This window comes from Leptodactylus fuscus, chromosome 7, assembly GCF_031893055.1.
Source record: "Leptodactylus fuscus isolate aLepFus1 chromosome 7, aLepFus1.hap2, whole genome shotgun sequence".
NCBI classification, from domain to species: Eukaryota; Metazoa; Chordata; class Amphibia; order Anura; family Leptodactylidae; genus Leptodactylus; species Leptodactylus fuscus.
In genome coordinates this window covers 131,441,145-131,468,070 of record NC_134271.1, presented here as the reverse complement: position 1 = coordinate 131,468,070, position 26,926 = coordinate 131,441,145, and the positions used below count along the sequence as shown (strand labels likewise).

The window sequence follows — 26,926 nt, the reverse complement described above, 5'->3', positions numbered from 1 at the left end:
AGTGATTTTGGGATTGTTTTCTCGTAACACATTATACTTCATGTTAGGGGTAAACATTGATCAATATTTTTGTATTTACTTATAAAAAAATAGGAAATTTGATGGAAATTTGGAAAAAATTGCAATTTTCAAAATGTGAAATTCTTTGCTTTTCAGGCAGATGGTTATACCACCCAAATACAGTAATAAATATTATCTCCCATATCTCTGCTTTATATCGGCATCATCTTTTCATTGTATTTTAATTTATTTTGGACGTTACAAGGCTTACAAGTGTAACAGCGATTTTCCAGATTTACAAGAAATGTAACTATGTTTGTTTTTTTGTTTGTTTTACACACTTTATTTTTTTTTAAAAAAAAACAACCCTTTTTTACATTTTTTTATTTGTGCTGCAAGCACACTAGAACCAGTGATCAGAGAGGATTGCTGGTTCTATACTAACTACAGACTGCAATACACGTGTATTGCAGTCTATAGAGGAAGCTAGCTATGCAGATGCATAGACTAGCTTCCTCTCGTCCTGGCATCCAAGGGGTTAACCCTCCCCCCATCGGAGCTCACTCCAATGGGGGGGAGGGATTAAGGAGCAGCGTGTAGCTGTAAATTACAGCTAACACAGACTCCTTATGCAGCCGGCAGCATGCTTTATAGCTGGCCAAACCCCTAGGGTGCCATGATCACTATGGATCATGGCACCTTAAGGGTTAAACAGGGGGGGGTCGGTGCAATCACCGTCCCTGCTGCTACAGGGGAAGCCTGGCTGTCAGATACAGCCGGCCTCCCATGGAGATCGCACGGGCTCTGTTTCTGAGCCCGTGAGATCTCCATCACGTACAGGTACGTGGGAATGCGGGAACTAACCACATTCCCTGACGTACAGGTACGTGATTTAGCGTTAAGGGAAAGCCAATATACTGTACTTAGGATCAAAGGACACTAGAAATCTGATCTAGATTAGAGATGGTTTTCCCAAGGAAATGGTCTTTTCCAGATAGACTTTTTTAGGTTACTGTAACCTCTACATGCTTCCTATAAAACCTGTCTAGACTGCCTTGGGCTTGGAACCACACATAATGGAGGGAACCTGACACTGAACATTAGATCTTAGCTTTAGACTTGGTTTGGCTTACAAACAGTTAGGAAATCAGTGCTAACCTTCGGTTGAAACGGAATTGATTTCAGCTTCAGGAGGCAGAGCAAGAGCCTGAAATATAGAACAAAGTTAGGATACGCATCAGATAAGTCAAAGGGAGAATATAAATATGCAAGTATCAACCAAAAACTTGTTTATGAGCCCATTTAGTCCCAAGAAAACATCCAAATCCAAAAAACTAGAAGGCTAATTTGAGGTTTTTGCTGTCCAAAAGGGATGAATTGTGAAGGCCTTCTATATATTGAGGGATGGCATATACTTCTTGTTCCCCCCAAAAACTTAAAAAAGTAAATTTAAGAAGTTTGATCTAAGAAGTTGTATGGCAGGATCATCTATGGAAATAGGATGAGATGTTGAGTGGGATGTTTGTCATACATGTTCTATAGGATCGTGCCAAAACGGGTCATATAACCCAGCCTCTAGAAGCAAGAACTCTGAAACAGGTGTCCACAGTTGGTGATGCTCATATACTTAGCTCAATGGCTCAGAAATTGAATTACTAAATAGTTAGCTATAGGGGCAGTAGAGAGAAAGTTCTCTTCCCGGTGTGGTAGAGCTCATCTGCATTCTTTATCCCATTGAGCATCACCTGTACTGCCCTCTACACTGACAGGGTCACTGAAAAAAAAACAGCATCCCTCCCCCAAGAATTGGGGAATAAGTGATTGGCCTGTTACCCATAATGTTAACCCAATGTCCTACTGGAAAACTCTAGTGCTTTGGAGAACTCACCGTAGTCCCATTCTCATGTACTTCATGTTTTGGTCCTTTGGCTACTGGTCGTGATTCCTCTATGTCTTCATTACCATTTTCAGCATTGCCTAAATCTAAAATAAGACACATGTACTATTAAGCGAGTTCTTGTTTTAGATGCCATAATATGGTGCTGTAGTAGAGTATGAAATTTTACTATGATGTTCTTCATGGATGCATTGGGTGTTATATAACATGCTATGAATTTTTGGGGTGGCCCTTTGTCCTTTATGTCTCTCCACTGATTAGTCATGGGCAAATTTCATGAGATATTCATGAGGTTCAAATATTCATGACGTTTGTTTGCAAGTTTCGATTTGGTCCAAAAAGGAAGTGCTACTAGTATCATGACTAAAACAGGTAAACCTTTGATGATTTATTTAATTTTGGGTGGTTTGGTCCAAAGGTTAATTCTAGGTCAAATAAGTTTGGCTTAAAACATAGTGTAGAACACTGTCAGGACTCCTAGGAACCTATCTATAAAACATAGTGTAGAACACTGTCAGGGCTCCTAGGAACCTATCTATAAAACATAGTGTATAACACTGTCAGGACTCCTAGGAACCTATCTATAAAACATAGTGTAGAACACTGTCAGGGCTCCTAGGAACCTATCTATAATACATAGTGTAGAACACTGTCAGGGCTCCTAGGAACCTATCTATAATACATAGTGTAGAACACTGTCAGGGCTCCTAGGAACCTATCTATAAAACATAGTGTAGAACACTGTCAGGGCTCCTAGGAACCTATCTATAATACATAGTGTAGAACACTGTCAGGGCTCCTAGGAGCAATATTATTCGGCCCCTTTTCTTTCAGTGCATCAAACTCACTCCAGAAGTTCAGTTCAGATCTCTGAATGATCTAATGTTGTCCTAAATGACTGAAGATGATAAATAGAATCCATCTGTGTGTAACCAAGTCTCCGTATAAATGCACCTGCTCTGTGATAGGCTCAGGGGTCTGTTTAAAGCACAGAGAGCATCATGAAGACCAAGGAACACACCAGGCAGATCCGAGATACTGTTGTGGAGAAGTTTAAAGCCGAATTTGGGTGCAAAAAGATTTCCCAAGCTTTAAACATCCCAAGGAGCACTGAGAACGCAATCATATTGAAATGGAAGGAGTATAAGACCACTGCAAATCTACCAAGGTCCAGCCGTCCCTCTAAACTTTCATCTCAAACAAGGAGAAGACTGATCAGAGATGTAGCCAAGAGGCCCATGATCACTCTGGATGAACTGCAGAGATCTACAGCTGAGGTGGGAGAGTCTGTCCATAGGACAACAATCAGTCGTACAATGTACAAATCTGGTCTTTATGGACGAGTGGCAAGAAGAAAGTCATTTCTCAAAGTTATCCATAAAAAGTCTTGTTTAAAGTTTGCCACAAGCCACCTGGGAGACACCAAACATGTGGAAGAAGGTGCTCTGGTCAGATGAAACCAAAATACAACTTTTTGGCCAAAATGCAAAACGATATGTGTGGTGTAAAAGCAACAAAGCTCATCACCCTGAACACACCATCCCCACTGTCAAACATGGTGGTGGCAGCATCATGGTTTGGACCTGCTTTTCCTCAGCAGGGACAGGGAAGATTGGATGATAGATGGAGCCAAATACAGGACCATTCTGGAAGAAAACCTGTTGGAGTCTGCGAAAGACCTGAGACTGGGACGGAGATTTATCTTCTAACAAGACAATGATCCAAAACATAAAACAAATTCTACAGTGGAAGGGTTCACACATAAACATATCCAGGTGTTAGAATGGCCAAGTCAAAGTCCAGACCTGAATCCAATCGAGAATCTGTGGAAAGAGCTGAAAACTGTTGTTCACAAACATCTCCATCCAACCTCACTGAGCTCCTGCTGTTCTGCAAGGAAGAATGGGCAAGAATTTCAGTCTCTTGATGTGCAAAACTGATAGAGACAAACCCCAAGTGACTTGCAGCTGTAATCACAACAAAAGGTGGCGCTACAAAGTATTAACGCAGGGGGTCCGAATAATTCTGCACGCTCAATTTTTCAGTTTTTCTTTTTTTAAAAAAAGTTTAAAATATCCAATAAATTTTGTTCCACTTCACAATTGTGTCCTACTTGTTGTTGATTCTTCCCCCCAAAATTAAAATTTTGTACTTTTACGTTTGAAGCCTGAAATGTGGCAAAAGGTTGAAAAGTTCAAAGGGGCCGAATACTTTCGCAAGGCACTGTATCTATAAAACATAGTGTAGAACACTGTCAGGGCTCCTAGGAACCTATCTATAAAACATAGTGTAGAATACTGTCAGGACTCCTAGGAACCTATCTATAAAACATAGTGTAGAACACTGTCAGGGCTCCTAGGAACCTATCTATAAAACATAGTGTATAACACTGTCAGGACTCCTAGGAACCTATCTATAAAACATAGTGTAGAACACTGTCAGGGCTCCTAGGAACCTATCTATAAAACATAGTGTATAACACTGTCAGGACTCCTAGGAACCTATCTATAAAACATAGTGTAGAACACTGTCAGGGCTCCTAGGAACCTATCTATAAAACATAGTGTAGAACACTGTCAGGGTTCCTAGGAACCTATCTATAAAACATAGTGTATGAAACCATCAGATCTCCTTGCACTCTGCCAGAGCTCCTAGGAGTCTATCTGTATTTTTTTTAATGTTTTTTGATGTTATTATGCCAACAGTGTGGTAATGGCAAGTGGGAACTACAAAATTTGATTAAAAAAAAAAAAAAATTGTGGCAGACTATTAGTGTGCCATTGATGAATTATTGGAATGAATCATTGATGAATGGTATTGGAAGAAGAAATGGAGGACCCATTTTAATACCTTTTTATTATGTCAAAACTGCAGCACAAACAGTATGTAATAGTAGGACATGATGGACCAGGCACAGAAGTTTGGCGAGTGGCATTGCTGGTAGCTTATGGCACCATGATTGGCAGATAGTATGGAATAGAACATGATGGAGCAGGCTACAGGAGATGATGTGTAGGGGTAGCAGGAAGCATCAGCAGTACAGTAAATGGACCAACATATAGGGAAGCAGATCTAGTTACTGGCATCTGCCGGAGATATGACAAAGGTAGTTATTCTACACTTGTGGTGGACAGTTTAGCCCACCTCATCTTTTTATAAATGTATAACCAAGTTCCATATAAGAAACTTTTTCATTTATCTTTATTAAAGAAATCTGTTTCCTTCACCATTAATGTATGTTTTACATAGAAGTTTATGGAAAGATGGGTGGAGGCTACAGGAAAAGAAACACAACTAACTGCAGTTACTAAGATCTGCTAGCTACATTGTAAATGAGGGAGAACTCTTCTGTATCTTCAAATAATGCTGTATCTTCAAGATAAGACTCTACTGCTGTAGAGAAAAAAGCAATAATCCGATTAACAGCCTCCTCCTTCTCTTTCCATAGACGTTTGTGTGTTAGAGGAAGATGGAATATGGAGATGGAGACAGATTCTATAAAGTGAGTGAGGATAAGGAAGAGGAAAGAAGCCTACTAAGTAGAAGAGGAAACATATTTCTTTAGCAAGACATATAACAAAGTTTCTTATATTCACATGTACTATTCATTGGTGAAAAACTTATAAAATTATGAATAAATATGTATGTCATATCCGCCTATGAGACCTCTTGGGAATACATGAGTCATGTGGTCCAAAGTAGCCTCTGATGGGCAATCATTGGGGAGGCATTTAGGTTTAAGTGAATGTCTCTCCATTGACAGCTTTGAGCGTTACGGCAAGAACCAAGCAAGCACCTCTCCATTGACCTCAGTTACTATAATGACTAGATACCTATTCTCAATATAAGCAAAGGGTCACAGCAAATTAGTTTAACTGACCTCTGATGAAATTGTCTATATTTTCAGATGGTCCTGATGATACCTGTAAAAGAAGAGAAATAAACCAAAGGACATCTTATTTTGGTCGTATTTAGATATTCTGTAACTCTCACGTTTTCCAAACCATTCATATAAAATACAAAAAACTTGATAGTCTTCAGTAGATGATACCTTTTTTAATGGCTAACTAATAATGATGATAGATTACAACGTTTAGAAACTCTCGGCTTCTTCTTCAGGTATATCTAAAAACAATTTCTGAAGGATGAAGAAATTGTTTTTAGATATACCTGAAGAAGAAGCCGAGAGCTTCGAAACGTTGTAATCTGTCATCATTATTAGTTAGCCATTAAAAAAGGTATCAACTAATGGAGACTCAAGTTTTTTGTTTTTTATATTTCCTATCCACTGGCTAACACGGTAAAACAAAAACATTTTCCTTATACAAACCATTCATAGTGATAACTGCAGACAGATGGACCTGTCGTAGTGTCTCCATTACTACAATATCAATATCAACCAAGTTTCAGAACCTTCACAACCTTGATATACGTTGGAAAAGCTCACAAAAATGTACATATGGAAAGTAGCTAAAAGACGACGGCTACCGGTGAAGCATCAAAAGATGGTTCTTGATCTTGAGAAGATATCTCATTGAGAAGGTCTTGGACTCTTCGCACAGCATTAACAACTTCATCTTGATATGCCTTGAACATCTCTGCCGTCAGTTTCCCACAGTCTTGTAGAAAAGACACAGAAGATGAAGAAATCAGGAACTGAAGAGTATAAAGTGCATGGGTTCTTTATGGACGAGTTGTGACTACTGCATGACCAAGAAATAATGACAGTGCGCAGCTAATCTCCTAAACCATTCTCCTGACGGCTATCCCAACCAATTTTCCCAAACATGTGTGATCAGCCCAACTTAGCAGTCTGCTGACTGGGAGAGGAAATTCGTTGTTGTCGTACACTTCTGGCAGACGCTTATCTCCTCGAGAACAAAAGGGCTGGGCAGTTTCAATCCAACTGCCTGATGCTAATGTCCCTCAACATCTTCTATTGGGGAGAGTCATGAGGCCCACATAAACATTAGATGGGCAACTGGTCGTGATGAAATCCATGGATTTAGTCAACAATCATCTAAGCCTAAGTAAGCAACCACAGGAAGCAAAGTGGAGGTGTACAAAACAGAGGTTGTACAGAAAAGGGGCTTCAAAGGGGTTTTCCAGGCGAAAAATAAGGAAGACAGGTAAATATTATTTTAGTATTGGTGATGTATCATTTCAGGGGTCCAAGGGCATTCCAGTAAATATAGATTTTTGGTAACCTAAGTAATGTAGAAGGTAGGCGGGGTAGCTTAGATTAGAAAGATCATTTTATCCCGGACAACCCCTTTAAGTTTATTAGTGCAATCTATTGGCTTTTTCCCATAAATATCTGTAACTTCACAACAACAAATGTATGAGAGCGAAGTTGTCTATCAAGCTTCACTTGCAAAAAATTATTGAAGACTATGGTTGGTCCAGGATGACTGATCGTAACCCAAACTAACCATCAGGATCACAGGTGAAAAACTTCTGTTCATTACAAAGTGAATTTCCGGAAATGCGTGGCAGTAGTCCTCGTACCCACCATGGAAGCTAGGCCTGTTCTCGGGATTCTGGTTCCAGCATCTAATCATTAACTCTTTAGCTTCAGACACCATTTTCACATCTCTGTACTGGTCCAGATCACTGACTCTAGGTCTTTGGCCTTTACTCACACAATGCTGGACTACAACTGCAGGTACACCTGCCAGAGGAAAAGACAGAAAAATATGGCATCTATCTTTATACTGTACCAACATCGATTCAATATTTTTGACAAATGTGCTGTGTTACCCGAGACTACAACCTACCAGGATAGGGCTCTTCACCGGAGAACACTGTCCATGTTAAGATGCCATAGCTGTAAGTCAGAAGCACAAGAGTGACAGAACAATTTCAATGTAAGCATAGTAATAATGTAAAATGAGTGGACCTTGACCTTGTTCCCTAGTGATCCCATTTAAAGGGGTTCCCAATCTGGCTATTATTTGCCGGAACAAAGCAGTGGCTTCAAACTTTGATTTCGATGCAGAGGCGGATATTACAGAAATTCTTGTAAGCAGGTGACAAAAAAATTAGACCCAATTTGTACAGCAATGAGACGGTTACATCCTGGGAGAAGAAACCTGAACCTTAACCCCTTAAGAACACGGCCTAATAGTACCTTAAAGGGGTTGACCACTTTCAGACCAATATTGACAAACAAATGTACAATATAATGAACTACAATTTTCCAATATACTTTCTGTATCAATCCCTCACAGTTTTCTAGATCTCGGCTTGCTGTCATTCATTCTGTTACTTCTAGAGGGTAAAACTCTGACCATGGTCATGTGATTTACGGTCCATGGTCATGTGATGAGTATACAAGTGCTGCCTGGTGCTACCTGTGTGCTCATCACGTGACCATGGACCATAAATCACATGACCATGGTCAGAGTTTTATCCACTATCAGTAACAGGATGATTGACAGCAAGCCGAAATCTAGAAAACCGTGAGGAATGGATACAGAAAGTATATTGGAAAATTGTATATCATTTTATTGTACATTTATTTGTCAATATTGGTCTGAAAGTGGCCAACCCCTTTAAGGACCAGGCCTCATTTTTCAAATTTGATGTGCCACTTTATATGGTAATAGTTTTGAGACGCTTTAAACTATCAAAGTGATTCTGAGATTGTTTTTTCGTGATATATTTTGTCTTTAATTATGAAGTAGGACATTTGGTGAAAATTTGGAGGAAAGTACAGTTTTCAAACTTTGAAATTGCAAGCCTTTCATATAGAAAGTTATACTACCCAAATTACTTCATAAATATCATTTACCATATCTCTGCTTTATCTTGCTATCAAAATTTAATCACCCTTTCATTTTTTCAGATATTATAAAGCTTACAAGTCAAGCCAGTAATTTTCCAAATTTTCAAGAATATTTCCAAAACAAATTTTTCAGGAGACCAGGTCTGAAGGAGCCTTGAAAGGCCTCCCTAATAAAACACGCCCATAAATCACCCCATTATCAAAACTGCACTCCAGCATTTAGGACTTTTCTTAACCCTTTCAGCATTTCACACCAATTAAAACAAAATGGAGGTGAAATTTACACTTTTCAATTTCTGTCATTGATATATTCGTTTAGCCTTAGAATTTACATGTTCTCAAGGGTTTGAAGGAGAAAATGCATCCCACAATCTGCTGTGAAATTTTTGTCAAGCATGAAATTATCCCACATGAGGATGTAAACTGGATGTTAACACCTCCACCGATCAGCTGTTCACTGCAGCTTATACACAGAGAATGGAGCAGGAAGCAGACATCCCTATTCTCAGCTTATTGGCCATACCAAGTACAGATCAGATCAGATCAGCTCCAGTTCACTTGAATAAGAAGAGAACAGAGTTGTCGGATTCCTGTTCCATTCTATGTGTATCAACTGTTGAGCACTGCTGATCAGTGTTGCTGCCAGATGTCAGATTTCCAACAATTTAACATTGATGGTCTATTCTACGTACTGGCCATCAATATTTTTTTTTGCTTGGAAAACTCCTTTAAATATTTTTCATGTTCTAAAATGTTTAATTTTTTAAAACCCTATGGGGTCTTATCACTCATATAACATACTGCAATGCTGCTTATGGCAGCCTGTAATAGATGTGCACTAAAGACAGGCCTGGGAGCCTTTCTGACCCATCAAGATGAAGTTGACCATGCATCACTGCTCATTAGATGTCTCACTGACCGAAGCATCTAAATAAATTAATACCCGCAATCAGATCAGTGTCTCAGCTATGTAAAAAGATGGAGACCCAGTGGTTCCTGAGCGGGCGCCATGTTTAAAGTCCCAATATATTGATGTACTATAATGGTGGATGTTGGGAATTGGTTAATTGAAAAAAAACCCCTAACTTCTGAGAAGAGCCACGCAGCTTCATGATGTTTTATGTGCCAGCCAGAATATCAGCCTTGGCTCACCTGTAAACATCATATGACTTAGTTGGACGATAGTTGATGTCATAAAGAGCTTCTGGTGCCATGTATGACCAGGTCCCGGCAAACGATGGAGTCACAGAACTAGTAGCCCCAACAATCTTAGATAACCCAAAATCTGTGATCTTAAAAGAGAAAGAATATAAATGTGTAAACATAGATAGAAGGATATCTATAACAATATCCAATAACAGTATTTCCCTAACTACAGTAGGTTATGCCGCAGTCCAGATGGAGGGTACTGTAGGATGGGAGTAGTAATGGCAGTAACTGTGTCACTGGATACGCCAAGTGCACTCAGCCAATCTCCCCAGCACACCTCCTAGGCCAGATATCGACGAGGGGTGGTCCGCTGTGCTACCGGATGGTGGTGGTAGTAGTTTTCCCTAAGGAGCTTCCAGTTTTAGAGGGGTCCTTTCTTAACCTGAACCAGTGTAATGGTGTTCAGAAAGGCCCTGATGGTAGAGCCGGAACGACTCCGAAAGTGGTACAGTTACAGTGGTACAGTTAAACAGATTGGACAAATGCAAACTGTGCACCTTGCAGCTTCCCAATGGGGCTAGTAGTGTCCCCACTGTTAGGCCCACCCTTGGTATTGAGGGATGCCCAATGATGAGGATTTGTGCTGTGTACACCACTCCAACTTTCTCAAAATCTTAGCCACAGCCAGCTTGTAGTTCTGGGGGCTGTTATCAAGGTAGTCCTTTCTGGGCCCAGTTACCATATAAGGTGGGTCCCGGATAGCACCTATCAGGCAGGGCTCCTTCTCTCTTCCTGTTACTGTGGCTGTAGACTCAGCAGCTTGAATCCCTGTCTCAGGGCTGTCTTGAGAAAAGTATTGGGCTTCAATCTTCTCCCTCCGGGGCCGTATAGGGAACCGAAGGGCTCAGCAAAACAGTGCTATCATACCCTTTTGGTTTCCTGGAGACCAAAAGTCCGTCAGACCCCACCCTGCAGTCTGTTATAGGCCTGGGCTGTACCAAGTATGGGGGAAACCAACAGAGAATACAAAGGGGAAAGCAATAAATTACATGGAAAATATACTCAAAACATACAACATACCCAGAAGCACAAAGACAAAGCAGGAGCTCTCTAGGATGCTGCCATTACAGATGACAAAAAAGTCTAAATGTTTCCCTAAAAGGATAACATGGGTGTAAGATGATGTCATGTTGGCATCACTGTATAAGATTCATTGCAACCAATTTCCCAATCTGTTTGGGAAGCACCACCACTGGTATCTGTGATACCCCCATAATATGGTGTATTCATCTGCTGGACTTTTAACTATACATAGCCTGCTTTTTTCCCTATTGGTTTCAATGTGATATGCGCGTATCACATTGAAACCAATAGGGAAAAAAGCAGCCCATTCATTTCAATGGGGAGCGCTCGTATGCTGGCTCCCATTGAAATGAATGGGATCTGCTTTGTACGCGCTGATTCTGAACGTGTTTTACATTCAGAATCAGCTCAGTGTATACTTAGTGTGAATGCACCCTAAGAAGGCTTTTTATAACAGCAGATTGGTGGGGATCCCGGCGACTGGACATCCACTCATCTGCAATATAAAAATGTTAGAGTGGAAAAACTTTTTAAGTCCCTAGAAAGAGTTGAAAAGCCTGGAGCGATCTGGAAAGAACCAGTACTAGAGATGAGCGAACACTAAAATGTTCGAGGTTCGAAATTCGATTCGAACAGCCGCTCACTGTTCGAGTGTTCGAATGGGTTTCGAACCCCATTATAGTCTATGGGGAACATAAACTCGTTAAGGGGGAAACCCAAATTCGTGTCTGGAGGGTCACCAAGTCCACTATGACACCCCAGGAAATGATACCAACACCCTGGAATGACACTGGGACAGCAGGGGAAGCATGTCTGGGGGCATAAAAGTCACTTTATTTCATGGAAATCCCTGTCAGTTTGCGATTTTCGCAAGCTAACTTTTCCCCATAGAAATGCATTGGCCAGTGCTGATTAGCCAGAGTACGGAACTCGACCAATCAGCGCTGGCTCTGCTGCAGGAGGCGGAGTCTAAGATCGCTCCACACCAGTCTCCATTCAGGTCCGACCTTAGACTCCGCCTCCTCCAGCAGAGCCAGCGCTGATTGGCCGAATTCCGTACTCTGGCCAATCAGCGCTGGCCAATGCATTCTATTAGCTTGATGAAGCAGAGTGTGCACAAGGGTTCAAGCGCACCCTTGGCTCTGATGTAGCAGAGCCGAGGGTGCACAAGGGTTCAAGTGCACCCTCGGCTCTCCTACATCAGAGCCGAGGGTGCGCTTGAACCCTTGTGCACACTCTGCTTCATCAAGCTAATAGAGTGCATTGGCCAGCGCTGATTGGCCAGAGTACGGAATTCGGCCAATCAGCGCTGGCCAATGCATCCCTATAGGAAAAAGTTTATCTCACAAAAATCATAATTACACACCCGATAGAGCCCCAAAAAGTTATTTTTAATAACATTCCCCCCTAAATAAAGGTTATCCCTAGCTATCCCTGCCTGTACAGCTATCCCTGTCTCTTAGTCACAAAGTTCACATTCTCATATGACCCGGATTTGAAATCCACTATTCGTCTAAAATGGAGGTCACCTGATTTCGGCAGCCAATGACTTTTTCCAATTTTTTTCAATGCCCCCGGTGTCGTAGTTCCTGTCCCACCTCACCTGCGCTGTTATTGGTGCAAAAAAGGCGCCAGGGAAGGTGGGAGGGGAATCGAATTTTGGCGCACTTTACCACGCGGTGTTCGATTCGATTCGAACATGGCGAACACCCTGATATCCGATCGAACATGTGTTCGATAGAACACTGTTCGCTCATCTCTAACCAGTACATATAAGAGGAGATTGGTCCACAAACAGCCAGAGAACTATAGTTTTAGCAAAGTGTAGTCGGAGAATTACAGCCTTGGCAGTGTACAGACAGAGAATTACAGTCCCAGTAGAACTATAGCTGAGCATTGAGCAGCAAGAGGATAAGATTATGCTTCCCATCGAAAACAGACCATGTTAGGAAAACCATCTGCACTAAGGTTCTATTGATGTATGACTTGATATGGTCACTCAATAACGTTCCCTATAGAAATAAACTCAAACATCTGCATAGTAGCGCTGGAGTGCCAGCATGCTGGCACTCTACTGAGCATGCCATCATTCCGATTCTATTGTTTAGGTATGGGCATACATCAAGAAAAGGAGGTGTCGGCTGCAAAGAAGAAGTGACATCCCATGCCCAGAATGTCCGGAACAGAACACAGGTAAGTATGATGGGGTGGGGGGGGGTGTGTGGAGGGAGGATTCTAAGTTAGTTAGGTGACATTCCATTTCCAGAAAGGGAACTAGAGTTTCCCCGTAATGTTGTTACGGTTCAAATTTGATTATTCCCCCCCAACCCCATTTGTGCTCAATTCCTCGTGTGTCAGACAGCACATGGGACAATACACATCAGTACAGACAACGTGAGATACAAATGCAGTAGGGTTATATAACATAACACACCATCAGTCTTACTTTATATGTCTTTTTTTTTACATCTTTTATGCTTAAGCATTGTACTTTTTGTGAATATTAAATCTAAAATTTAATAACGTTGTACTTGGCTCTAGACATCTAGACTAGAGATGAGTGAGTACTGTTCGGATCAGCCGATCCGAACAGCACGCTCGCATAGAAATGAATGGACGTAGCCGGCACGCGGGGGGTTAAGCGGTTGGCCGCCGTCAAAGCGGAAGTACCAGGTGTATCCATTCATTTCTATGGAGCGTGCTGTTCGGATCGGCTGATCCGAACAGTACTCGCTCATCTCTAATCTAGACCTAAAATTCCAAAGATAGTAAATATTCTATAGACTGGTTACCTTGCTACTGTGTACCAAAGATCATGGTTGTGAGTGGTCTTGAAATAACATCATCCAATATTCTTTTGAGCTCAGTAAACCTTAGCAGAGCCCTGCATTTTTTGCATCATTCCCAGTAAGCGACCTATATTACACCAGTACTTACAGTTATGGTGCATTACAACTGTAGAATATGACGCCAATGAGCTTTTATGGTTGGCATTCATCAGTCATATACTTACCTGTACATCTAAGTGTTTGTTTAGCAGCACATTGCAGGGTTTCAGGTCTCGATGGATGATCGGTGGGTCAAGGGTGTGGAGATAATTCATTCCCAGGGCCACCTGGTGGAGAATTTGGAACCTCAGGGCCCAGGGGACATCAGGGATATTGTCAAAGAGAGATCGTAGAGAGCCATGGTGCATGTACCAGCCCATATCCAATAAACTCTCCTTCATTTTTTTCATACACACCAAGGAGACGGAGCACGTGAGGATTGCTGGCCTTCTGCATTATGTCTTTTTCCTTATTGAGATCCCTCATCAATTTTTTCAAGTTGGAGCTGAAATAAAAACATATAGTAATGCAAAATGGGTTCTATCCATCAGAACAATGGGATTAATATCAAATCAATATGAGATCAGTGGGGCAGCCCTTACCCCCCGGTTATCTGCTGCTTGTGTTAGAACTGTACTCTCGATAGCACCTGGAACAAATGGGAGCTGAACTGGAGTAACCCATTACATAGTGTACAGAGGTGTGTACTAGAACTCACAGTGGCTAATGATGGATGATAAATCTGGTGCCTCATTACACTGTCTAGTCTACAGTTATACCACCAGGTGGCATACTCTGGGCTTGAATTTTATACCAAAATTTTGGTGCAATTTGGGGATATTTTAACAAATGATAGTATGCGACCAGGTAGACCATACTGCCTTGACAAAAGAAAAAAATTGGTCTCACGCTAGTGCCTAAAATACACCTATTTCCAGCTAGCCTTCAAGCAACTCAACTATAATAAATTCCACCATTGTGTTTTTGCTGGTGCAATCATCTGATCACTGCAGGTACTGGGAGTCCAATGACTAATATCAAAATCCCAGAAAATTCCTTTCGGCCGATGCTCTACGATGTGAAAGCGCAGCGTGTCAATACCTGTGGAAAACTCTGGAGATTTCCATATAGGTATAATAGAGGTTGTGGGCTTTTCCACAGCATTTTTCTTTTTTGCTACGGCTCGCTATGTGGGGCCTTATCCTCAATGATAAAAAAAAGTTCTAAGACAGATAACTTCTACAAAGTGACCATGTCAGACTAATAGGGACAAACCCTTTAAAAGTAATTGTAACAAAACATGTGAAAAATGTGAATGGACCATTTTGGGAAAACTAGACAAGTGGAAGGTTCATTCGAGAAAATGAAGGACTACAGCAGAAGTATACATGCTTTGGTGGAACTTAACAAGAAGGTGGAGGAGGAGAAGATGAGACAAGATGGGTAACTAAGATTTCAGCTATAAGTGATTGAGTGTACCACTGGTATGATGTGTGGATTGTATGCATATATGGTTCAATTTGTAATTGTAATGTCCATCGTGCTAATAAGCAATGCCAGTATTTGACTTTTATGCCTTTGCAAGGAGATTTTGATGTTTCATAGTGGTTTAAACTTTGATTAGAATCTGGTAAAGAAAACTTTAGAGTCTGGTGGTTGGTCTTTAAAGCAACTTCAAGTATAGTTTAAAAGGTTCTGAACACCTGTGGTAATTAGAAGAGTGGGGTTTGCCATGAAAATATTCAAAAATTGCACGAAAATATTAATATGTAATTTTGGTGTCAGTGAAAACTGTTGTCTGCTTGAATTCTATTCTTTGTAGTAGGACTGTCTCCATCTTACATTCCATTCACGGATGCTGCCCAAAGCTCACCCCCTCCTGTGCTGGAAACTGTTATCTATAATGGGATGGAACGTCTTCTCCGTGTCTTATCCAATAGTTATGTTTTGGAACTTATGTTGTAACTTTATACCCAGTCATGTTATGCTAAATATAATAAACGTATCTTCTTTTTGTCTAAGAATTTACCATCAGAGACCGGAATCCATATTATTTGTCACATATTTGTACCTTGTGATTGTATATTTCTATGAGCTGGCTCAAATCACGGTTGTGAAGGAAAGTAAATCATCTGGTCTGTGCCGTATCTTAATCTTTGCATAATAAGCTTTATAATCTGTATCATACAGAAGTTTGCACAATATCACACTAGCTTCCTTTCTTTTTTATGTAATCACTGATCCGACATAGAATTGTCTTAGTAAAGCATTTGGTGTTGCCTTCTTTAACCCCTTCCCGACATTTGCCGTAATAGTACGGCGCTGCTGGGAAGGGCTTCCTGCAAACCGCAGTACTATTACGGCGGATGCATGGTGCGCACACAGAAACTGTTTGCACACCATGCGCTGCGGGTGACAGCCATATGTTATGGCTGACATTGCCCTGTAACACCCGCGGTCGGAACTGGGTCCGATCGCGGGTGTTAACCCCTGATATACCGGCGGTCAACATGACCACCGGCATCTCCGGGGTTTCACTTTGTTGTGGTCGCGATCGGCACCCCCCGCGCCGGTTTCAGGGGGTGCCGGTGTTCGTAGGGGGCAGCCCGGGGTCTGATCAGTGACCCCGGGTCTGCCCCATCACTTACCCCCTCCTCGCACCTGGTTGATCCTGCCTAAAAAGGAAGCAGTCAGCCTGTGCGTCCACACAGGCTGACAGCTTCCTATACTCTGCAATACACGTGTAACACGTGTATTGCAGCGTATGTGTAGTGAAGCGGTGATCAGCCGATCACTGCTTCAATCCCCCATGGGGACAGAAAGAAAAAGTTTGAAAAAAGTAAAAATAAAAAAGTTTAAATAAGTTTAAAATAAAATAGAAATAAATAAAGCCCCAAAAATCCCTTTTACCCCATATAAAATGTTTTATTATGTAAAATAAAGAAAAATAGAAAAAAAATTACATATTTGGTATCGCCACATCCATAATAACCTGAACAATAAAATTAAAACATTATTTAACCCGAACGGCGAACATCGTAAAAAAAAAACGTAGAAAACCGCACAAAATAATGATTATTCACCACCTTTCCCTTACAAAATGCTCAATAAAAAGTAATCAAATGGTCAGATGAAAACCAAAATGGTACCAATAAAAAGAAGAGGTCTCCCCGTAAAAAATAAGCCCTCAACCAGCTCTGTCTAGCGAAAAATAAAAATGTTATGCCTTTCAGAAGATGGCGATGCAAAAACAATAGATTTTTTTTCCCTAAATTGAATTTTATTCTGCACAAATAGCAACGCATTAAAAAATCATATAAATGAGGTATCGCCGTAACCGTACCGACCCGCAGAATAAAGGTAACATGTTACTTATGCTGTACGCTGCACGGGAGAAAAAAAAAATGCTAAAAAGCAATGCCAGAATTGATGTTTCCTTTTACATCCCACCCAGAAAGAGTTAATAAAATGTAGTCAATAAGTTACAGGCCCCAAAATGGTGGCATTGAAAAGCACATCTAATACCGCAAACACCAAGCCCTCATATGGCCACATGGCCAGAAGATAAAAATAAAAATCTAGCTTGTACAACGTGAAGACAAAAACCCCAAAAGTCGCCAAATCATTAGAACATAAGTGGCTGCGACTAGAAGGAAATGTATAAGCAGTGCGAGCGTTTTCAGGGGACACCCCGTATTTAGAGCTTATGATAGAGAAGACACCAGCGCTGATCCCCCAGAATGCCCCTCTTCCCCATCTGTGTCATAGGAGCTAGGGGGAAAATAGAATGGGATTTGGTGTACCCAATTTACTCCGCACAGCTTACATATTCACTTCGGGGTTACTAATGCTCACTACATCACTTGATAAATTCTTTGAGGGGTGCGGTTTTCAAAACGGGGTCACTTTCTAGAGGTTTCCACTGTTTTGACACCTCAAGGGCTTTGTAAAAGCGACATGGTTCTTGAAACTGATCACAGCCAGATCTGCCCTCTAAAAGCTCCTTGGCGCGCCTTCCCTTTTGCATCTCGCTGTGCGTCTATATATTAGTTTACACCCACAAGTGGGGTACTATGGTAGTCCGGAGAACTTGCATAACAAATTGTGGGATGCGTTTTTTCCGTTAACCCCTTGTGAATGAGCAAATTCTAGGGCTAAACGAAAATATTAGTAAAATAAATTCAAATTTGAAAATTTCACCTCCATTTTGTATTAATTCCTGTTAAGCACTTATAGGGTTGAAAGACTTGGTATATGTTGTTTTGGCTTATTTAAGGGGTGCAGTTTTGAAAATGGGGTGATTTATGGGGGGCTTTTTAATACAAGGGTCTTTCAAAACCCCTTCATAACTGGATTAGTCCCTTAAAAAATTGGTTTTGGAAATTTCTTGAAAATTTTGAATATTGTTGTTTCACTTGTAAACCTTATAATGTCCGTAAAAATAAAAGGGTGACTAAAGTTTGATGCCGACATAAAGCAGAGATCTGGGACATGAGATTTATGATATAATTTTGGCGGTCTGACTATCTGTATGTAATGCACATCATTTCACACTTTATAAAATGCATATTTTTCCAAATTTCCACCAAATTTCCTATTTTTTCAGAATTAAACACAAAACATATCAACCAAAATTTACCACTAACATGAAGTACAATGTGTTATGAAAAAAACAGTCTCAAAATCACTTTGGTAAGTTAAAGCGTTCCAAAGTTATTGCCACATAAAGTGACACATGTCAGTTTTGAAAAATCGAGCTTGGTCAGGAAGTCAAAAAGTGCCATCAGCGGGAAGGGGTTAAAGCTGTACCCGACCCCTTAAGATAGTTGGGAAAACATATGGTATCAGAAGTGGGGTACGGTAGAAGGTTTTCCTTGTTAAGACTGTGTTGTTAGCAACATTTTGACTTTAAAAGTAAAATTTTAGCAAAATTCCGATAATGTGGAATTTTGAGACCTCCATTCGATAATCCGGAATATAGTGTGAGATTGTGCTAAACATGTATATCTTTAAAAAGAAAGAGGTTGTAAATACATTTCTAGACATTCCCATGGGCTCCCTATGTATTTTGGTCAATGAGTGGTCACAATGCGTTGGATTACGTGAATCATGGAATGAATAATTGAAAGATGCTGATGTAATGAAGAGGTGCCAGAAAGTGGCATGAAACACAAGGTTTAAGTATATTGCCTAAATTTAGGATGTCAAAAAGATGGAATTTAGAATATTGAAACATAAAGTGATGTGATAGTATGCACATAATAGGATGGGTATCAGATTTTGGGTCAAGGCAAGTGAAAGATGACACAAGAAGGTGAACATGGGTTTATATAAACTGATTGAAATTAGGATTGTCTCCCATTGTGTAAAATTGTCCTGTAATGATGTTTTTTTTTCTTTTTTTTTTTTTTGGGGGGGGGGGGGGGGTTAGAAAAAAAAGAGAGGAAAAATTCCTTTGTGTCCATACTAAGTGTATTAGAAGTCATTCCTATATCTGCTTTGTAATGTCCTTTGTGTATGATTCTGTTGTGTGACCAGGAGTCTGATTTGATCCCTCAGTTAATGTTTCTGCTTTCTCTGTTGATATATATATATATATATATATATATTCTGAATATTTACCTAACCTTATTGCATTGATATTGTGAGATTATATAAATGTGCCTCTGTTTATTTAAGAGAGATTGCTGAAGTTTGTAGTCCTACAAAAACACAGCTATGAGATGCAGGGGCGGATATCCAGTGCAGCTATGAGTGGGATAGGCAGCTATGTGAGCTGCAGCATGATAAGATAATACACGCTCTTGGATTGTCTAGCTTCATCCTTGGTGGATATCTCTTTCATAGAACATGAAGTAATTTGACAAAAAAAAAAAAAAAAAAACAGAAGACCAATGCCATTGTTAATGAATATTGAATTGTAATTAAAGGTTATTTTTTCACAGGTCTGTCTCAGGTCCAGTCCACATTAAATTGGCTGGACAAGTCACATTTGCTTGCTGTATTTGAAGGTTTTTGTTTTGTTTTTCAGGGGGAGTAAAGACAACTTAAAAATTAATAAAAAAAAAAAAAAAATTGTTAATAAGAACCTGTTGATAACTTTTTGATTGAGTTCTATTATAGATGGTCTTGGATTTGGGAAAGATGGTGGATCCTGCATCAGATATGCCACAGTCACCAAATACGAGGTAAACCAAGCATAAGGAGACCTATTATGGGACTCCACAGGTCTCAGTTCATGAAAAGCCATCACTGGAAGGGGTACAAGGCCTGAGGGTAGGTGTCTGCTATAGTATAACAAGAAATATTTCATGAGAGTTTCCCTATAAACTAATATTTTTAGAAAAAAAACGGGATAAAGTGAGTATCCAAAAAATATAGGGTAGCAAATTAAAACTCAAAAGCTTTTATTAATACCCTCTAAAACATTTAATATAAATAATTGCTCCCCCACAAGTGAACCACCATCACCTATCAAAATGTAGGATAGCTAGACTACAGATAGTCACATAGGTCTGATTGGGGGTATAGTAGCCAACAAGGGTATTCAAGCTACTAGGATGTCAAGGGGAAAAAAATAAATAAACAAGGATCCTCCCACTCCTTTTCTCAGATCCCTTCAACACCCCATATCAGATACAATGTGTAAGCTGCTTTTAGGAGATACACAGGATTCTCTTATATACTACTGTTATCTCAGCTCCTGTGTCAGTATAAATAGCAACTAAACTAGCTGGTTACAATGTTTCTAACTATTTAAAACAGCAATGTAAAGATAGCAGAGTGCTTCCTCATATTCCACTTGCTACACTCAGTTTGCCTTTAGCTGCCTGGACTCTCACACTAATAGCTCCAGGCACTGATAACTGCCTAAATTCACAGCACTATTAGCCCTGAGTTCCTGGCCCTCAGCTCTTGGTAATGCTAACTGCTTAACTTTTCAGCAATCTTAGCTTCACTGGTAACAGCTTGACATGTTTCCTTACTGCTCACTGCAAGTAATTCATCAGAGGCTTCTCTAAGATAGCTTGCCACTTCCTAAAATGCCATGGCTGCAAAAAAATGTCAAGGGGGGAGCGGGGCAGTGATTAGGCTCTCCTTGCTTTGAAACAATCACTTATTTTAGGAAGTGGCAAGCTATCTTAGAGAAGCCTCTGATGAATTACTTGCAGTGAGCATTGGGAAGAATATGCAAATCTGCCTTCCATTATGTAATTATGTTTTTTTATATTTTTTTATATTTCTAACCCACTGGCTAAAACGGTACAACAACGAACATTTTCCTTATGATGTAATTAGGAATACAGTTTGCTGCCTCAGTATTGCAAACCAATAGAGGGCGCTCACTGGAATGTGCAAGCCTGTCTTATGACAGGATTCCAGTGAGATAACCCGATAAAGGTTGCTCCCTTTAGCATCATGCCCGACCTTCCAAGAGGCCTTTGTTTTGCAATGACGCTGGGATTATTACCAGGTATAGTCTCTCAATCGAGGACAGCTGTTTCAATCTACTTGGATCTCTTCAGCCCGATGTAGAGAGGACTATAACCTGGTAGAGGTGAGAGGCTTAGACAGGGTTCGGGGGATATTGTCACTCCTTAGGGAGAGACCACAAATTTCCTTGCAAAGTGGAGTGCTAAAGACTTAACAAGTCTCCACACACCTATATGGTGGTCTCTCCCTAAGGAGTGACAATATCCCCTTAACCCTTGCAGTGAGCAGTAAGGAAACATGTCAGGCTGTTACCAGTGAAGCTAAGATTGCTGAAAAGTTAAGCAGTTAGCATTACCAAGAGCTGAGGGCCAGGAACTCAGGGCTAATAGTGCTGTGAATTTAGGCAGTTATCAGTGCCTGGAGCTATTAGTGTGAGAGTCCAGGCAGCTAAAGGCAAACTGAGTGTAGCAAGTGGAATATGAGGAAGCACTCTGCTATCTTTACATTGCTGTTTTAAATAGTTAGAAACATTGTAACCAGCTAGTTTAGTTGCTATTTATATTGGCACAGGAGCTGAGTATGAGGAGCAATACCCTGTTTCCCCGAAAATAAGACATGTTCTTATAATTAATTATCTAACGAAATATATGACCTTTCTTATTTTCGGGGGATGTTTTATGCAGCGGCTGGAGTGGGGGACAATCGGCAAACAAAGTGGGGAACAAATAGCGGAGTGCCGGCATGACTGCCGGTTGTATGTGATCCAGAAGGTGAAGGGGAGGGGTGTCTTATTTTCGGGGAAACAGGGTAGTATATAAGAGCGTCCTGTGTATCTCCTAAAAGCAGCTTACACATTGGATCTGATATGGGGTGTTGAAGGGATCTGAGAAAAGGAGTGGGAGGATCCTTGTTTATTTATTTTTTCCCCTTGACATCCTAGTAGCTTGAATACCTATTTTGGCTACTATACCCCCAATCAGACCTATGCGACTATCTGTAGTCTAGCTATCCTACATTGTGATAGGTGATGGAGGTTCACTTGTGGGGGAGCAATTTTATATTAAATGTTTTAGCGGGTATTAATAAAAGCTTTTGAGTTTTAATTTGCTACCCTATATTTTTTGGATACTCACTTTATCCCGTTTTTTTCTAGTGTCTGCTATAGTAGGACTATGGTCCAATCTGGAGAGCGAGAGCTTTTTGTAAGGTTAATATTAAGCCTAAAAGTATTTCCAGGCTATTAAGGTAGTGATGGAGACCCTGCTGCCCCCACACAGGTGGGTATAGTCAAAAGTCATGGCACACACCAAGGCTGATACGAAAGAAAGTAGAGGTAACATGAGAGCGGACACTGCCACTAACCCAGCTGCACAAGCCTAGGGGACATGCCTAACCACAGGGGTCACCATGCTAGACCCAAACCTTTTAGCTCTCTTCTCAGGTTTTACAACACTGATGCACCAAAAATGGTCCAGGAGGAAAGAAGACTTGGAAACAGCAAGGATCAAAAGAGGATGAATAAGTCCTGATGTCCAGTGGTAAGAGAGTATCTTTACTGAGAGCATTAATTCCCATTGATGGCATAAGCAGATCATTTCTAAGTGCACCATTTTGAAGTAGCCATATGTGACCTGGTGAGCAGAGGATGGGCAGCTGCAGGATTTAGCATCACTACAGTCAGATATATGTGAGCCTGCATGGCATGTGGTAAACACAATGTAGGCCAAACAGTGAAAAGTTTCTTAGAGCCATACTTGAAGCCCTTGTACCTGTTCCAGAGATTGCAGGTTAAGTATGTGCGGTTACTAAAGGTGAGACAGTATGGGTGCTTATTTGAGATGAGTACAGTAAAATGTTCGAGGTTCGATATTCGTTTCGAGTAGCCCCTCAATATTCGACTACTTGAATCGAATATCGAACCCTATTATACTCTATGGGGGAAAATACTCGTTTCAGGGGTAGGCAACATTCGATCAAATTATACTTACCAAGTATGAGGGTCGGGCTGGATCCTCCGAGCAGTCTTCTCCTTGCAGCGTCCCCGCGGCGTCTTCCGACTCTGAATTCACTCTGCCAGGCATAGGGCCTGGGCTGAGCCGACTGCGCATGTCCGCACTACAAGCGGGCATGCGCAGTCGGCTCTGCCCAGGCCCAATGCCTGGCAGAGTGAATTCAGAGCCGGAAGACGCCGCAGGGAAGCTGCATGGAGAAGACTTCTAAAGGTAGGAGAACCAGCGTTGATTGGCTGACTGTATAGCATTCGGCCAATCAATGCTGGTTCTGCATCGAACTTTTCTATTCGAATAGCGAGTGGTACTGGATCGAGTACGAGTATTTCGAATACCATAGTATACCTACTCGATCGAGTACTATTCGCTCATCTCTAGTGCTTATGTGTATAGTTATCTCTCTTCAGGATGGCCTGGGGCATATCTGGTGAAGAAAGCCACCACAAACGGGACGGTAGGTAGACCATGAGATCCCAGAGACCATCAAAGTTATAATGGAAATCACTAGACAGGACAGGTAATAAGAAAAATGTATACTATGGGGATATAACAAGTTCCTCTTAACCCCCTTTCTGTTCCCAAGGTGCTGAAAAGTCTTTATCACTTGTCACTTGTATTTGTATTTTCTGTGAGCTATATTCTTAATAGGAGAAATTAGCCTTAGCCCTAGATTTGGATTGTATTTTTCATAATTGTTCCAGATGTCGTCTGACTCCTGACTGACTATGTGATGAATCATCAAAAGCATATGATTCATGTATATTCTTAGTTTTCTCCTTCCTTCCAGATTCTGAGTTAATGGAAGGAACTTATAAGCTATAACCCAAAGATTGGATGGTGATAAGAGACACAAGAGATTCAATGGTCCCTTCCAGTTCCAGTTGATAACCAATGCAGCTGTGAGATTATAAGGAAAGCCTTGTTATACTGATAGAGGATAAGGATCCTGAGAAGGAAACCTAAAGGTCTATTGGACTGTTGGATCAATTGGACTATGTCAGATTTTTTGACATTGACCCTGATGAAAATTTTGAAAATTTATAATGTAAATCGTGATGATAATATTGTATTTCTTTTGCTTGTTCAAATTATTACTTTGTTTGAAAATGTTGGAACTAACATGAACGCATATGTATATACTAATAGATGATTTGTGAAGACAAGATGGCTGAATATTGAGGTTAACATATCACATGACATTGGGAATCTCTCTGAGGAGGGCCTACTAATTGGAGATGAGATGTGTTAAAATTGGGGGAATTGTGAGGGGACAAATATCTCTGTAAAGAGAGAGACTTAGCATTCCGACATTTTGTCTGCGTATATTCCATATTGCTTTCACTAACGTCTTGTCTCTGTCACGCAGCTACAGCGAGAGACTTGCAATTGTGCTTTCTTATCATATATAGGAAAAGGTTGGAAGGTTTCTGAGTTCTCATAACTATTACTTAGTTTCTCATGTTTAACCCCTTCCCGCCGATGGCATTTTTTGATTTTCGTTTTTCGTTTTTGACTCCCCTCCTTCTAAACCCCATAACTTTTTTATTTCTCCGCTCCCAGAGCCATATGAGGTCTTAATTTTTGCGGGACAAATTTTTCTTCATGATGCCACCATTAATTATTCTATATAATGTACTGGGAAGCAGGAAAAAATTCAGAATGGGGTGGATTTGAAGAAAAAATGCATTTCTGTGACTTTCTTATGGGCTTTGGTTTTACGGCGTTCACTATGCAGCCAAAATGACATGTCCCCTATATTCTGTGTTTCGGTACGGTTCCAGAAATACCAAATTTATATGGTTTTATTTACATTTTGACCCCTTAAAAAAAATCCAAAACTGTGTTAAAAAATTTTTTTTCTAAAAGTCGCCATATTCCGACGGCCGTAACTTTTTTTATACGTAAGTGTACGGGGATGCATAGGGCGTCTTTTTTTGCGGGGCTGGGTGTACTTTTTAGCTCTACCATTTTTGGGAAATGTTATTGCTTTGATCACTTTTTATTCAAATTTTTATTAGAATCAAAACAGTGAAAAAACGGCAGTTTGGCACTTTTGACTATTTTTCCCGCTACGGCGTTTACCGAACAGGAAAAATATTTTTATAGATTTGTAGAGTGGGCGATTTTGGACACGGGGATACCTAACATGTATGTGTTTCACAGTTTTTAACTACTTTTATATGTGTTCTAGGGAAAGGGGGGGGATTTGAACTTTTAATACTTTTTATATTTTTTTATATTTTTTTTTTTTTTTTTTTTTTTGCATTTATTAGACCCCATAGGGGTGTTGAACCCCAGGGGGTCTGATCACTAATGCAATGCATTACAATGCTAATGCATTGCAATGCATTGCAAAAAATCATCCTCTCTTTTGCAGGCTGCAAAGAGATAATTTGAAGACAAGCCTGGGAGCCTTGTACAGGCTCCCGGCTGTCATGGCAACATGACGTCGGCCCTGGAGCATGCTCCAGGAGCTGGCGATCCCGGGCAAAATGGCGGCCTTTGACCGCGGCGCCGGAGGGGTTAATGCCTCCGATCGGTCCGGGGACCGATCGGAGGCATTAGAGCCGGTTGTCTACTGCTTAAAGCTAGCCCGGCTACGGCTATGGCTATAGTTACAGACCCAACATGCGCCGTACTATTACGGCGCATGTCGGGAAGGGGTTAATATCAAGACACAGAATGTCCATTAGATATGGGAATAGTCTAAGCTAAGGATCAAGGACAGACCGTCCATCTTAGAACACTGCGCTAGCATGATTAAAACTAAAATGGAGGACACGGACAACCATGTCTTAGCCCATGTATTGCTTATGCACGTATTCATAGTTTGTAAACGCCCATTCTGTACTGTGACCAATTCATACTTCTATGTGATGTAGTTTATGCCTAAATTAGTATACAGCTATTATTCCTCTATAAGAGCTGAGTAACGTAATAAACTTTAGAACATTTAGATATACATCTGAGTATGTGTGGCTTTGTGTTGTCCCCATACGGGCAACCATTTTGTTATTAATTTGGAACCGACAGCAAATCCCTAATGGTCACAACATTGATTCCGTTGATAATTGGACTAAGCAATGATTTAAATGAGGACCAAATAATAAATTCATTAAGCACCATCAGGCCATAGCTAAGATGGATGACCACTGGATATGAGCACCCATGAAGAGAAAACTAGGATGAAGGTCGTGGAGTATTTTTGTAGTATAGCCACATATATGTAACTCAGGTTCCCCATTGTGCCTCATATACATGGTGGGTAGCATTCAAAAAGGTAGATCATCACATGAGGCACAGAAAAAATGGCCAACCCACCCTCCCTCCTATCAGATGTTACAAGTCGAACCCAGTTATGATGGCATAGGGATTTCCTAAAGACGCACATGTTAGGAATCACTGAAGGATCAAAAAGCTCAGGGGTAGTTGAACCCACTGACTAGCAGTAGACGTAGGTGACTTTAGACAATAGACTTAGGTCCCAAATGTATTGTGTAAAGTCCTAGAAATGACATATAATAATATTACAATAATGTTACCTACCCATGTGACCCCTGAATCATCTTCAGTGCAATCTCCATGTTCAGCTTCTTGCTCCATCCCCTGTATACAACTCCGAACCCCCCAGAGCCCACCATCTGCAGCCCCTCCACATCTCCAGGAGGTAGAAGCTGCATGTTGTCTATCTAGTGACATACAGGACTGAATGATTCAGGTGCAAGAAAGATGAGTCACT

The 26,926-nt window shown here is 40.7% G+C and overlaps 1 protein-coding gene across 1 annotated transcript; it reads right to left on the bottom strand.

Moving 5' to 3' along the window:
* Positions 1–1,153: 1,153 nt before the first annotated feature.
* On the bottom strand, positions 1,154–26,926 carry LOC142213331 (receptor-interacting serine/threonine-protein kinase 3-like). The gene is given in 10 exon segments (XM_075281646.1): positions 1,154–1,207; positions 1,889–1,983; positions 5,778–5,820; positions 6,386–6,516; positions 7,410–7,568; positions 7,675–7,724; positions 9,837–9,976; positions 13,930–14,116; positions 14,118–14,249; positions 26,734–26,926. Coding segments are annotated over 10 exon segments (1,125 nt in total). The 5' UTR covers positions 26,868–26,926.